Source organism: Neltuma alba, unplaced genomic scaffold (genome assembly GCF_004799145.2).
Source record: "Neltuma alba isolate B1F8T4 unplaced genomic scaffold, ASM479914v2 tig00012124_pilon, whole genome shotgun sequence".
NCBI classification, from domain to species: Eukaryota; Viridiplantae; Streptophyta; class Magnoliopsida; order Fabales; family Fabaceae; genus Neltuma; species Neltuma alba.
The window spans coordinates 456,785-470,088 of NW_021636676.1; the positions used below are offsets into that span (position 1 = coordinate 456,785).

General features: G+C 37.0%; 2 protein-coding genes, 1 non-coding gene and 1 pseudogene across 3 annotated transcripts; 2 read left to right on the forward strand and 2 right to left on the reverse strand.

The window, feature by feature from the left end:
- Positions 1-8: 8 nt before the first annotated feature.
- LOC114723186 (protein-L-isoaspartate O-methyltransferase 1) lies at positions 9-3,145 on the reverse strand. The gene is made up of 4 exons (XM_028909349.1): positions 2,992-3,145; positions 1,525-1,795; positions 1,134-1,298; positions 9-512 (listed from the first exon to the last, which is right to left on the reverse strand). Exons 1-4 carry the CDS (start codon positions 2,995-2,997, stop codon positions 262-264), a joined length of 693 nt encoding a protein of 230 aa, XP_028765182.1. The 5' UTR covers positions 2,998-3,145; the 3' UTR covers positions 9-261.
- Positions 3,146-4,984: 1,839 nt separating this feature from the next.
- Positions 4,985-10,365, forward strand: LOC114723078 (protein SIEVE ELEMENT OCCLUSION B-like; annotated as a pseudogene).
- A 95-nt stretch (positions 10,366-10,460) lies between these two features.
- Positions 10,461-12,167, reverse strand: LOC114723077 (protein MHF2 homolog). Its single transcript, XM_028909220.1, has 6 exons — positions 12,104-12,167; positions 11,933-11,981; positions 11,777-11,817; positions 11,069-11,108; positions 10,887-10,940; positions 10,461-10,767 (listed from the first exon to the last, which is right to left on the reverse strand). The coding sequence occupies exons 1-6, from the start codon at positions 12,125-12,127 to the stop codon at positions 10,664-10,666; spliced, it is 312 nt and encodes a 103-aa protein (XP_028765053.1). The 5' UTR covers positions 12,128-12,167; the 3' UTR covers positions 10,461-10,663.
- Positions 12,168-12,302: 135 nt separating this feature from the next.
- Positions 12,303-12,374, forward strand: TRNAT-UGU (transfer RNA threonine (anticodon UGU)). Its single transcript has one exon. It is a non-coding gene; the product is annotated as a tRNA-Thr (tRNA).
- Positions 12,375-13,304: the final 930 nt, after the last annotated feature.

Sequence of the window (13,304 nt, forward strand, 5' to 3'; positions counted from 1 at the left end):
AATAAGGGTGCAGCAGCAATACTTGAACTACATATGATCTATCCAATGTATTCAAAGGAAATAAAACTGTACAGATGGCAGTCATTATCTGTTATGTTATCATAACACCACATGATGATCACAAACTATTCATAGGGAGAAGGGAAACATCAACTTCTACCACGTAACTTCTTACAGCAAGTTGTACATCCAACTATAAGAAACCGAAACATTTGTATTAGGCAGAAGCCTTCTTCTATAACTCAGGATTTTGCCCCGAGGTCAATAACCTCGCAGTTGAGCATCCCGACTTGTGAGAGGCACATACCGAACAGAAGTCTCACTCCGCACGCTGACAGAACCGTCAGATTTTTTGTCAATAACCTTTAGATCCTGAAATACGTTTCCAACAGGAATCACCATTCTACCTCCAGGCTTCAACTGGTCTATGAGCGCTTGAGGGATTTCCTGTGCCGCTGCTCCAACATGTATGGCATCGTACGGAGCATGCTCTGGCCAACCTTTTCTTCCATCTGTCACACAATGATCACTAAATTGTAATTTAATTGCTCAAGAAATACACACACACTACAAGAGCTAGTTGTAGATTTAATTCAGTCCTAAATAAAAGACCTAAATCTATTTTGTCTCTTATATTTATCTATTTTGCCACCATATATTTACAAAAACATCAATGATTAACAAGGATATTTTAAGGAAGTTAACACATTTATTACAATTAAAAGATGTTATCTAACTTAACTAACTTTCTTAATATTTATAAATTAGTTATCTCTTATATTAAGATTCGGATGTAGTATATATTATAACAACCAAACAGCTGCCACCACAAGTGAAAGATGTTAACATCACAGAATATGGACATTATTGTGTTTGCCTTAGGATTGCAAACAAAACTCATTACCAAATGGCAGAGGCCAATTGGCCAGGTTAGTTGACTAATCACTTCAGACACCTAAATCAAAATCATCTGGGCAATTATATTTCCCTTTGTTTGTTGTAAGGGCTTGATAAAATAATAAGTAATCAAACACACCAAGTCTAATGTCACAGCTATCTAGATCAGACGAAAGAGAATTTTCTGAATTTAGGCAGTGCTAAATTTTAAACAGAAGCCACTCTAGAAATCATACCACCAGCATGCACAGAGAGGGAACCATCTTTCAACAGCGGAGCTGCAGCGCTTTTCTGAATATTCTCCAATGAAGAAGAAACTAATTCAGGAATATGCTCCACGCCAACAGCACGACCTTGGGGTCCAACCATCAAAGCAAAGCATGCTGTAAGATACCCAGTTCCTGCAAAATATTTGACAGTATGGACATGGTGAACATGATGGAAAAGAAAAATAGAATCTATCAAAAATGCTGAAAAACAAAATCACTTAAATATCTTATGTAATTATGACTCATGTCAGCATAAGGATTCTCAATCACTATCAAACAAGCAACTGCGTTGCCCCATAAGATATTCTATTCAAGACCTGATAGAATGAATAAGAGAGCTGAAGTTCATGAAATATACCAGATCCAATATCCAGAGCATGCATTCCAGGCTGCAAATTCTGCTCCAGCAACTGGAGGCACATGGCATGCATATGAGGTGCAGATATAGTGGCATTGTAGCCTATTGCCATAGGGCTGTCAACATAAGGTGGAGTTCCATCAGGAACAAACAGAGCTCTGTCTACAGTCTCCATAACCTCAGCTACCTTTTTCGATGATATTACTCCATAGCGTTGCAAATTCTCCACCATTGCTTTGTTTTTACCAATGCTATTCCCAGCACAGAATTGCTGCAATTCCAGGGAAAAATAATTTAAGTGATTTTTTCTTCCATATACTGATAAGAGAGAGCAAGGTCATGGAGCATAAACACGTATTAATACAGATTCTCCTCCCCCCCTTCCCTGGGTGGTGAGCACTGAGAGATGAAATGCCAAAATTATGATCTGAAGAAAGTAAGGACCTATGAAAAGCAATCAAGTCTTGACACCGGCATTACCTACTTCCTATTAGAACATAAATCTATAACCATCAATTCAGATACCTTGTCGTGTTGTACAGACTCTTCATGAGAGAAGAGAAAGGGTCTAGTATATTGATCCAGGGCTATTGGGCATGCATTATGTTGGTGACCAATAGAGAGGGTGCAATAAGCCCCACCATAAGTTAGCAGCACAAACGTGCGTGTCCACAGTACTTGATAAAATTGACCCTGACATTCATTTATTAAAAATTCCAAATAAAAGTATATTACATACACCTCATAGCAAGGGCCAATCCTCTATATCAACACAAAAGACACCACCACTAAAATAACCGGAGTCAATAATTAAAGAACATTTTCGATTCACATCGAATCAGTGAAACGCTCTTCTAGGTTTGAACATCAATAAGGCCATTATCCCAGCTAATTACCAGGATGAGGGTCCAAAAATGATTTCTCCCTACAACATAAAATTACCACCTAAAATGTCAAAGTCCTACGCGTTTCCAGATCACCGGATGTTAAAGGCTCAATCGAGATTTGTGAAAGATCCCTCACTACATGATCAACCAAATTTATACGTTTAGTTGAATTTCTTCGGTTGCCGTATGTTCCGCAGGTTCCCCCTCCTTTTAATTGAAATAATTCATGACGACCCAAACAAAGAGTTGGAGTTCACAACTTTCCATCTGGTGAAAAAGGAACCTCCAGTTCCATACATAGATTAACAGGTAATGATCCAGCAATTCCATGGAATAGCTTAATTATACCTTGAAACTAAAAGCGGATCAATACGAATTAAACGACTTCCTAACAGTCGATAGAAAACGAAAGCTAAAATTACGCAAGTCGGGGGAAAAAAAAACAATAATGACGATCACCAATTCAACCAGAAATATAAACGATTACGAGGGCGCAAGGATAGGAATTTAGCGGTTGCTCTAAGTGGATTCCAGTGCAATGATCAATTGGAAACACTATAGAGCGAGATAAACAAGGTACCTGCATCCTCGATGACCGAAAGTTCCCCGTGAGGAAAGTAGAGCTGGTGATAATGGCGGATTGAGCTAACAGAGAGCGCGAGGTTGTACGATGATGGAAGAGAGTCGAAGTGAAGAGATGCTTGAGAGGGCGTGCATACGCAAAAGCAGGGGATAGTAGCATTTCTAGTGTTCTCGCCGTTTCTCACACTGAACATATTCTATACACGTGTGAACAAATCTTCCTTTACCGTAATATGGGCTTTATGGTCCAAAGTAGCATATATGGGCTTTGATGGTCCACTATGTTATTTTGGGCCTGCTCAAAACAGTGTTTTTCTAAAAACAGTTTTGGGCTTGATTTGGGATTTTTCCTTTACCCCTTGTCCATGGGTTCAGCTGGCGAAGGGATCGGATTCTGTCACCAAAAGGAGGGAGTTTGTTCTTAAGAAGTGCCACTTTGTTGTGGCTCCAGTCGCGGTGCTAGAGGAGGTATCACCACAGCATAGTGAAATTAGGAGATTTCTACTTATTGGGCAGAAAAAAAAAAGCTTGCTTGTCATGCTCCCGTCCCTGCAGGACAGGTCTCGGTGGATCAAGCGTTAGATGTCATGTCTTTAATCGTAGGTGAGCCAAGCTTCTTTCCTAAAATTTTTGTACTAAAAAAAAAGGAATTTTTCCTTTTGGTGGGGCAATCAGGAAAAAAAAAGTAGAGTTGTCCCCCACTTTTAGAAATACCATCCTCTTCAAATTTTAATTTTTAATGCCATAATTTAAAATTTTAATTTAATATAGTTTTTTATTTTTAAAATCCTTAAAATTCATTCATAATTTATCAACAAATCTTTAATTATAAATATATGTGTGGGTGCTGATTTTTTTTTAAGAAAAGTCTGTTTGCAGGCTCAAGCTTCCAACACTTACAAAAAATATTTAATTGTTATCAATATTAATGAACATATAACTTATATGAGATTGCAGTGCACTTACATCTGTTTATCTTTATTAAAATTAATTGAGGACTGGTTTTAGCACCACATTTTCCTATATTCCTTTACAATTTTCCTCCTGCAGGGAAAGGTTCCCCAACAACCCATAGTGCCAAGCAACCAATAGTTAAACAAGTATATATAAAATGATACTGAAGATAGCTCTTTCTTTCTGCACTTTGTTCTTTTGTCATGTAATTATAGAAGAACAGCTAAGACACCTGTATCCACCGTATCATTATAACCCTTCATAAATTGACCTAACCAAAACATAGGCCTTTGTTTTAAGCTCAGTTTCTCCATTTTATATATGCCAACCTTCAGGCCAAAGATTTGGAGTAATTCTTCTTTTTGAACGGATGAGGTAATCATATTGACACGGACAGCCTGATGTCATGAAGCTACATCTTTTTTTTTTTTTTAAATCATCAGACAATTTCATTAAACAAGTACTCTTCCGGTCCTTAATATAAGACCCATTTAACTAATTTGATTAGATTAATGAAGTTAGGTAAGGTAGTTAATTATAAGAAAAGTGACACATTTTTCCTAAAATACCATAATCATCTTTTTTAATACCCCCTCTCCCTCTTCTATTTGATTATGGTTGAAGGAGTATCTATAGGGGTAATTTAGAGAAAATTGATAAATATGAGAAATGAGTCTTATATTTAGGACCAAAACCAACTCAAGAATTAGGTCTTATATTAAGGACCGGAGGAGTAAAATGATCAAACTTAATAAAGCTACATAATAAAGCTCTCTAACGTTAATTTGGATAAGAACTGACACTTTTGGTCTCACAGGGTAAGTGATTAATGAGGCAGTATATAACTATATATGCATGGAGGGTCCACCATATGTAGCTAGCTATTTAAGCCTAGACATGATATGATAGTCACTTTAGCTTTTGTTTTATACTCCACTGCAAGCAAGGTACTTGTTCAATAAGGCTTTATTCCACCTCCTGACGCTATATAAGGCCGTAGTTATATGTGTACAACCACGTTTACTCACATACCAAACACTGCCTCCTGTTGTGTGTTTCTTATACATCGTTTGTTTAGCAAGGTTGTCGGAGACATGGCCAGCATGAAGGCACGACAACAAGCTCAGAAGAGAGAGCGTCGGTTGTTCTCAACGTCCGATGACACTGCCATAATGAAGCAAATTCAGGCCACACATGCCCCTGACGGTCGTGAAGTTGATGTCAGGCCCATTATCCATATCGTTGAGGAGATCCTCATTCATTCCATTGCTGGTAGCATTGAGACTGGTGACCTCCATGTACCCCATCTCTCTCTCTCTCTCTCTCTCTCGTCTTTCCATATTATGTCTGCGATATATATAACACTTTTAGCAGGATAGTGCTTGTTCGGATTAGCTTTATTTGAGGCGATTTTGCCCTGTTTGAGGTAAACATGTAAGAGGATTTTTGTGCCATAAAGTGCAAAAACGCTTCTTTTATGCTGTTGCAAACAGCTTCATAATCTTGGACGTGCATGTGTTTTCATAATCAAATTCAATTCCACGTGTTATATTTAATTACTCCTCCGATCCTTAATATAAGATCCATTTAACTAATTTGATTAGATTAAGGAAGTTAGGTAAGTTAGTTAATTATAAGAAATGTGACATGTTTTTCCTAAAATACCATAATCATCTTTCTTAATACCTCATCTCCCTCTTCTACTTGATCATGGTTGAGGGAGTATCCATAAGGGTATTTTAGAGAAAATTGATAAATATGATAAATGGGTCTTATATTTAGGACCAAAACCAACTCAACAATTAAGTCCTATATTAAGGACCGGAGGAGTACTTCGTTTGAATTGTAAGGTCAGTGTTGTGCTGTTGCGCGTGTGAGTGTGTGTGTGTGTGTATTTGTATATTCATATTGACCAGAGCAATCTACAGCAAGAGGCTTTTGTGAGTGAGAAATACTTTGAAAAAATCGAGTGATCTTTTATGAGTAAGCTGCTGTGGTTGATTATTTTGTAGGGAAAACGACTAGAAGCCGACATGGAGAAGGCTGCGGCTTTTGCTGAATTTGACATGCTTGACTCACTGGCTTTTCTCGTGCACAAAATTTCCTGCGAGGTTTTCTCTGACGGCAAAAATCATCTCAGCTTTTACCTTAATTACTATTTATTGCTGCTGTTAAGAATAAAAGTTGACCCCATGTGATGATTCCCATGTTGCATTTCTTCTTTTCCCCTTTGAGCTTTTGCAGAGAATATACTTTTCTTCACAAGCATGCCATTGCCTTAAACCAAAAAGCACATGCTCAGATGGAAACATACACGAATATTTATATAGGAAATAAAAACACTTAGCTTTAATTTGCTTTCTTTGTCGCACTCACTCTTTAATCTGGTCGAATATACTGCAAGTATAGACTAATATCACTTGCTTTTGTTCAGACTTGTATACTCTGACCTAGTGAGTCTTTACATTGAATGTTAAAATATCAACGATTATTTACATTCAATAGGATAGCTTCTTCTATCTTACTCTACCCTCATATCTATTAAGTCATCTTTTGACGGCTTTTCATGTTCCTATGTAAAGTCATTTCTACAAATCTGTGAACAGTGGAATCCCCCCCCCCCAAAACTAGTACCCTTGATAGGGAGACGGATTGAGGGAAATAAGTAAGAATTGAGAGTATTTGTCGAAAGATAGCATAATTTTAAGGGATAATTAATCCACAGCTCCTTATAGTTTTTTTTTCTTTTTATCAGGTCCTTATACTTTCACCTGTTTTTAATTAGGTCTTTGTATTTATTTTTCTTTTTATCAAGTCCTTATAAGTTCACCTTATTTTTAATTAAGTCGCTGAATTTTTTATTCTTTATTTTATAAATTCTAATAGTACTATTATATAAACATAAAATAGTATATATTATTTAATATTAGTTTATAAACAATAATATTCTAAAGATATTGAATTATTATAATGATTTTAATTTTTTCAGCAAAAAAATTAATTGTTCTAAAAAATTTTCCTGAATTAATTAATTCTATTACTTTTTTATTACATAATTATTAATTTAATTTAATTATTAATATTTTATATTTCAGTATTAATCTATTTAATTAAGCTTATATTTAATTAATAAATAAAAATTAAAACTACATGGACCTGATTAAAAATTTAGTGAAATTATAAGGACTTAATTAAAAGAAAAATAAATATAAGGACCTAATTAAAAAAAGGTAAAAGTATAAGGACCTGATAAAAAGAAAAAAAACTATAGAGACCTAATTCAAAATTCGTTGAAACTATAAGGACTTGCGGATTAATTAACCCTAATTTTAAAGCCAACTGATTTTAGCCAATTTTTTAATATACATAAATTAGTTAAAGATAACTTACAAAAAAGAATGGAAGGGGTATTTAAGTAGAAACGTGAGATTATATTTCATTCTAAATTTTATTGTATTAGTTTTTATTTTCAATTTCGTTACTTCTTATTCTGCGTATCAAATGACCCCTAAATATGTGTAAATTGGCAGCTGACATGCAAGTGCTCAGGAGGTGGAGATGCACACGCAACAACAATGGTGATATTGAGCATCCTGTCTAGTTATCCATGGCATGCAAAAGTTGTGTTGACCCTAGCAGCTTTTGCTGTTAACTTTGGGGAATTCTGGCTTGTTTCACAACAAAGTGTTGCAAATACACTTGCCAAATCTGTGGCTCTACTTAAGCAACTTCCTGACCTCGCCGAGGACTCGACCTCTCTGAGATCCCAGTTCGATGCAGTGAATAAGCTAGTGAAGGCAACACTGGATGTAACAAGCTGCATCATTGAGTTCAAGGAGCTTCCGTCTGAGTACATTTCAGAGGACACTCCTCCTGTGTCTGTAGCCAGTGCTCATATTCCTATTGCTACCTACTGGACTATCAGAAGCATTGTGGCTTGTGCCACTCAGATTGCTAGCCTTGTAGGCTTGAGAAATGAGTAAGCTAGCCATGCAACTTCATCTCTCAAATTGGTTCAATCTCTTTCAGTTTAAAGATGATAAATGATGTTTTAAAATGCTTTACAGGTACATTTCACCAACCACAGAGTCATGGGAATTATCAACCTTGGCCTATAAAGTCAGCAGTATATATGAGCACCTCAGGAACCAATTGGAATTCTGCCATCAATATATAGGTGAGTTTTTAACTAGCATATTGTCGTTTTAATCAAAACAACTCTCTGCAGGACAATTATTCTATACTGAGAATGTTTAAGAATCTAAGTTTAGGTGAACACAGTTCTTAAATACGAAATGATGGTCAGTATCATTACCAATGGGACAAATAAAGATTTCTAATGCCTTTGAGTAATGTATATTTCCAATATTGAAGATGTTTCAAATGTTTTTTTAGCATTTATATCTTGTGGAAAAACATTTATGTAGGTTTTGATTGGATCAAAAAGATCCTCCTCCTTCATTCTTCTAATCCAAACATGCTTTAGAGTTTGATCAGGAAGCTAGCTTTACAATTGTTTTCTGTCCAAATGCAGATGACAAGAGACACATAGAGGCCTTTCATAATCTTATGGGTCTTTTCAAGACAATCACATAGACAACATGAAAATCTTCAGAGCACTGATCTACGCCAAGGATGATCCACCCCCACTTGTAGACGGTTCTAACGAGCAAGGGTTAGTTCTAAAACGTATCATCTTCTGCAAATACTAACATACATGCTCTCAAGTTCTAAAAAACATTTCACTTGCTGGACTAACAGGTTAGTTCGAGGTACTAAGGAGGAAGCATGTGCTACTTCTCATATCAGATCTTGATCTTTCACAAGAAGAGATCATAATACTTGACAACTTGTATAAAGATGCAAGATCTAGGCTGAACACACTATGAAATGGTATGGATCCCAGTTGTGACAGAGCAACCTGGAATGATCCGAGCAAAAAGAAGTTCGAGCATTTGCAGTCATTAATGGCTTGGTACAGTGTGCGTGATCCTATGATCATTGAACCAGCTGTGATTAAGTATATCAAAGAAGTTTGGAATTTCACAAAGAAAGCAATAGTGGTAGCTCTAGATCCACAAGGTAGATTGTCATCTCCAAATGCGATTCACATGATCTGGATATGGGGAAACGTGGCCTTCCCATTCACTCACGAAAAAGAGGAAAGCTTGTGGAAGTCAGAGATTTGGAGCCTGGAGCTACTTGTTGATGGCATTGATCCCGCGGTGCTAGAATGGGTAAAAACATACTTAGATGTTTTTTCCCCGTAATGCCTTTCTTATTTATCGCATCATATACATCGCACATACATATCGTCTAAACTGTTCAAATCTAATTTAAACTCAAATTTTACTACCTAATTTATTTCTCTCCACTAATGGAGGAACAACTCGATTTATAAAATGAATCCCTATTGTTTCCAAGGCCCCACGTTAAAGTTCTAATATTTTTCCCATTCTACCAGATGGCAGAAGGAAAGTTCGTATGCCTTTATGGAAGTGAAGATATTGACTGGATTCAAGCATTCACAACCGCTGTATCAACTGTTGCAAAAGCTGCAAGTTTACCCTTAGAGATGGTTTATGTGGGGAAGAGTAATGCCAAAGAGAGAATGCAAAAAATGATCACTACCTTCGGCACAAGAAAGTTCAGTTACTTCTGGCCAAATGTCACTTCCATCTGGTTCTTCTGGGCAAGAGTAGAGAGCATGCTATACTCCAAGTTGCAGCACGGGAAGAGTGTGGAAGATGACCCCATTCTGGGTGAAGTCATGACTGTGCTAAGCTTCGACGGAAGCGATAAGGGATGGGCAATTTTCTGCAGGGGGGCCACTGAAATGGCCAGAGCAAAGGGAGATACAGCTTTAACTTGCTTTAGAGAGTTTGAAACTTGGAGGGGAAGTATTGAACGTGTTGGGTTTTTGCAAGCACTGAAGGATTATTTGGAGCAACTTCACACTCCTCATCACTGTAATCGCCTTATCCTTCCTGGGACTGCAGGAGGCATACCGGAGAGGGTTGTATGTGCTGAATGTGGCCGTCAGATGGAGAAGTACTTCATGTATCGTTGCTGTGTGGAGTAAAAGGGAAATGTCTAATATAGAACTCTTTCTCAGTAAAAGTGCTTATCACATCATCTATGGACGATATTCAGAAATGGGTGACAGAGGGACGATGTGAAAGCATTACTTTTCCATTATTGCTTTCTTTAAGTATTGGATTGAGAAGTGGCTTTAGTATTAAGTTCAGTCTTTGTCATGTATTAATAGTTTGTGATACTGGAAATGATGTTTGTGTCTGCTAGTTCTCTAGGGCTCAATGTTCTTAACACTAGGGCAGTAGAGTCCGCCGCTAATAAACAGTGATGTTAAAGTTTAGTACTACAATGATATGCTTCAAGTCTTTCGTTTTCTCAGGTACATGTAATTTGTCACTGTTAAATATATATATTATTATTATTATATATATACACATATACATATATTGTCCTACTTTACTGTCTTCCACCAATTTAAGACCACTAAAACAGTAAGGAACTAGAAAGATATCGTATAGAGGAATTGATGACAATATTACTGAGACTTTGCATTGACTTGACAGTCCTCCAAGACCAAAAGCTATTCTATACTAATCCTAAGCAAATTACAAATATCCGACCAGCATACTCAGAGACGACCAAATATAGACAAAATTGTATATAAGGTGTCATCACAAGCGTTAAAAATCCAAAAGCAGCTGAGGAAGAATGCTCTCCAAATGAGTAGCTTCTATTTGATCGGTGCCCTCTGATTCTGCAATTGCAGCAGCTCTCTGTATAGCTTCTGCATCAACAGATTTATGGAACAGCTTCACTCAAAATCATACGATAAATATATTCAAAGTCAACCACATTCAAAGTCTTTCAAAAGACAAAGGTGTTCCTCTTTTCAGATAGATGAACCTGTGACAAAAAGCCGGAGAAGTTCACAGCTAAGCTTCAGCGCATTTGCATTAGCTGCATTGCAAGATATGGACGAGAAAATTTTATTATATCCAATTTGCAGTACCCTGGCAATGCTAGTGTGACTACACAGGCTCTATGAAACAAAAAAAATAAATAAAGTGATATAATGCAATAAATACCAGATGTTGGCCTAATCTTCTTGGATGATCCAGCTCCTGCCTGTGGCATCAAAATTCAGTCGGAGATTATAGACCATGAAAAACATTTAAGGAGAAGATTTTCTGTGAATAAAGAAGACAGGTGACATAATGTAGAATTAAAATAGAATGTAGGTCTTGCTTAGGAATTAGGATAATGCTGCATTGCAGCTATTCGAAAAGATATGAATGTCCATGCAAAGTAGGTGAACAGGATCACTAGTCATGATAGCAGGGAGAATTACTCAGCAGTCACAGCTACATCTGACTCAAACTATAGCAAGGGATAGCATAACATGAAATAAAATTGATTCGTACCGCTGAAATCAAGCATGTAGTACCACTGACATAATTGAATGTATGATTGTACATATAAAAATCCAAATATCAAACTTAATATATGCCAAAAGCACAAATACTACAAGTCCTTGTGGTATAACAGCAACATAAAGACCCTACTCTTCAATTGTCTCCTGAATGCGCTAAACCGAAGCAAGTTTTCACAAGAAAGAAGAGTAGTCATTCAACTATTCAAGTAATGCCAAGAATGGCCCCCCACAGTCAGATCTGCCAGCAAAAACAATTCCAGGCTTCCCAGGTTCCGCATTCTCAAGAAGTTATGATAAAAACAATACCAAAAATATGCTCGAAGCAAAATACGAAGGAAGAAAACTGAGACAGGAACTGAACCTCTGAGTCTAAAACATCGTTGAATTCAGCTTTTTCACGCTCTGGAAATTCGGGGAAAACAAAACAGTAAACGAAAGAAATAAGGAAAAACTTAGACATGAACGATGCAAGTAAGGAAGAGGAATAATGAAAGTAAAGATGAAGAGAATTTCTCACCAAGAGCCCTTTCGCTCCAGACGGACTTGAAAATGGCGTTAATCAGAATCTGGTGGGTAGCAAATTTCAAGATGAATGTGAATTACGAGTTATTAATTACAAATATATTTGAACGAAAACTGCAATAAATAAGAAGTAAAAAGAATGGAGGCAAAAGTTGGAGGGCTTTACAGAGTCAAAAGTGACGTCCTCCATATCAAGACACTAGAAGATTACTCAGAAAACTCGAAACAGGCTAGGGCCTGAAAGGATGAAAGTGAAGTGCATACGGTTTCATAAATCGGAAAGTCAGGATCGAGCGGGTGGGATTTTGATACAGAATTACTGTACAACTTTGATTATTTATTCTTCTCATCGCCGCCTCAAGCACGCCCCTATAGCTCAGTGGTAGAGCGTCAGTCTTGTAAACTGAAGGTCTGTAGTTCGATCCTGCATGGGGGCAGGTTGTTTGCTTGTCAAAGCATTATAGTGGGCCAGCTCCCAAATATTTTCCTGGCTTGTTTTCATAATGGGCCTTTTAGGGCCCATTTCGTTCTGCTGCCATCTTTTTCTCTTCTGCACCTCAACCTAGCCCCTACATGGAGGCAATTTATTTTGTAGTTTTAATTATTGTAGTGGTCTCTCTCATAAAGCTTTTCCGGGCTGTTCACCAAAAGCAGAAATTCTTTTCCGACCCTATACTCATAATGGGCCTTTTAGGGCCCATATTCGTGGTGTTGCCCTCTTTGCATCAGATGACAGATATCTACTAATAATTTTTTTTGAAAAAGAAGCAGGTATATTAACTAAATAATTATTTTGATCTTATCGTTATATTTGACTAAGCAAAAGAAAAGATCTTGCTTTTTTGCTTTTTTGGGCAGTATGGAACATGTGAATGTTCTGACGGAATTGGGAGGTGCAAACGTTCCGTTTGGTTACAGGAATGACCACAATGGTTAACAAGGCCAGCCTTATCTACTTCTATCAAAAGCCAACAATATGCTTAGTCGACGCATAGTAACTCTGTTCTTGTCATTTCCACAAGTGGCCGGTGTCCCACTCATCACGTCACTCTTCCCCTTAGCTTCAAGCAACAGTGCACTATGCATTCAAATGGTGATAAAGCCACAAACGCATGAATAAATCACTTTTCCTCATGAAATTATTCATCTATGAAGATGATTAGATGAAGATTGAAGAATACACGTTTCCTTCTAATAAAACGTCTATGCTACGATAAAATTTTAAGAGAAGATTTTTTTTAAAACAGAGAGAGAGAGATTAAAAAGTTTCAATGGGTCTCACTTGTTAAATAAAACCCACCATACATTTCTCTCTTTTTGAGCTTTCCTATTTTAATTCAGCGACTTCACAGGGCCTAGACTAATCA

Bases quoted from the DNA above. Each gene is read 5' to 3' on its own strand.
- LOC114723077 (XM_028909220.1), bottom strand. From the start codon at position 12,127: ATGGAGGACGTCACTTTTGACTCT. The intron at 11,982-12,103 runs GTAAAGCCCTCC...GCTACCCACCAG, and splicing joins AGGACGTCACTTTTGACTCT to ATTCTGATTAACGCCATTTT. The intron at 11,818-11,932 runs GTGAGAAATTCT...CCGAATTTCCAG, and splicing joins CTGGAGCGAAAGGGCTCTTG to AGCGTGAAAAAGCTGAATTC.
- LOC114723186 (XM_028909349.1), bottom strand. The intron at 1,299-1,524 runs GTATATTTCATG...AATATTTTGCAG, and splicing joins TGCTCTGGATATTGGATCTG to GAACTGGGTATCTTACAGCA. The intron at 513-1,133 runs GTATGATTTCTA...ATTGTGTGACAG, and splicing joins CCTCTCTGTGCATGCTGGTG to ATGGAAGAAAAGGTTGGCCA.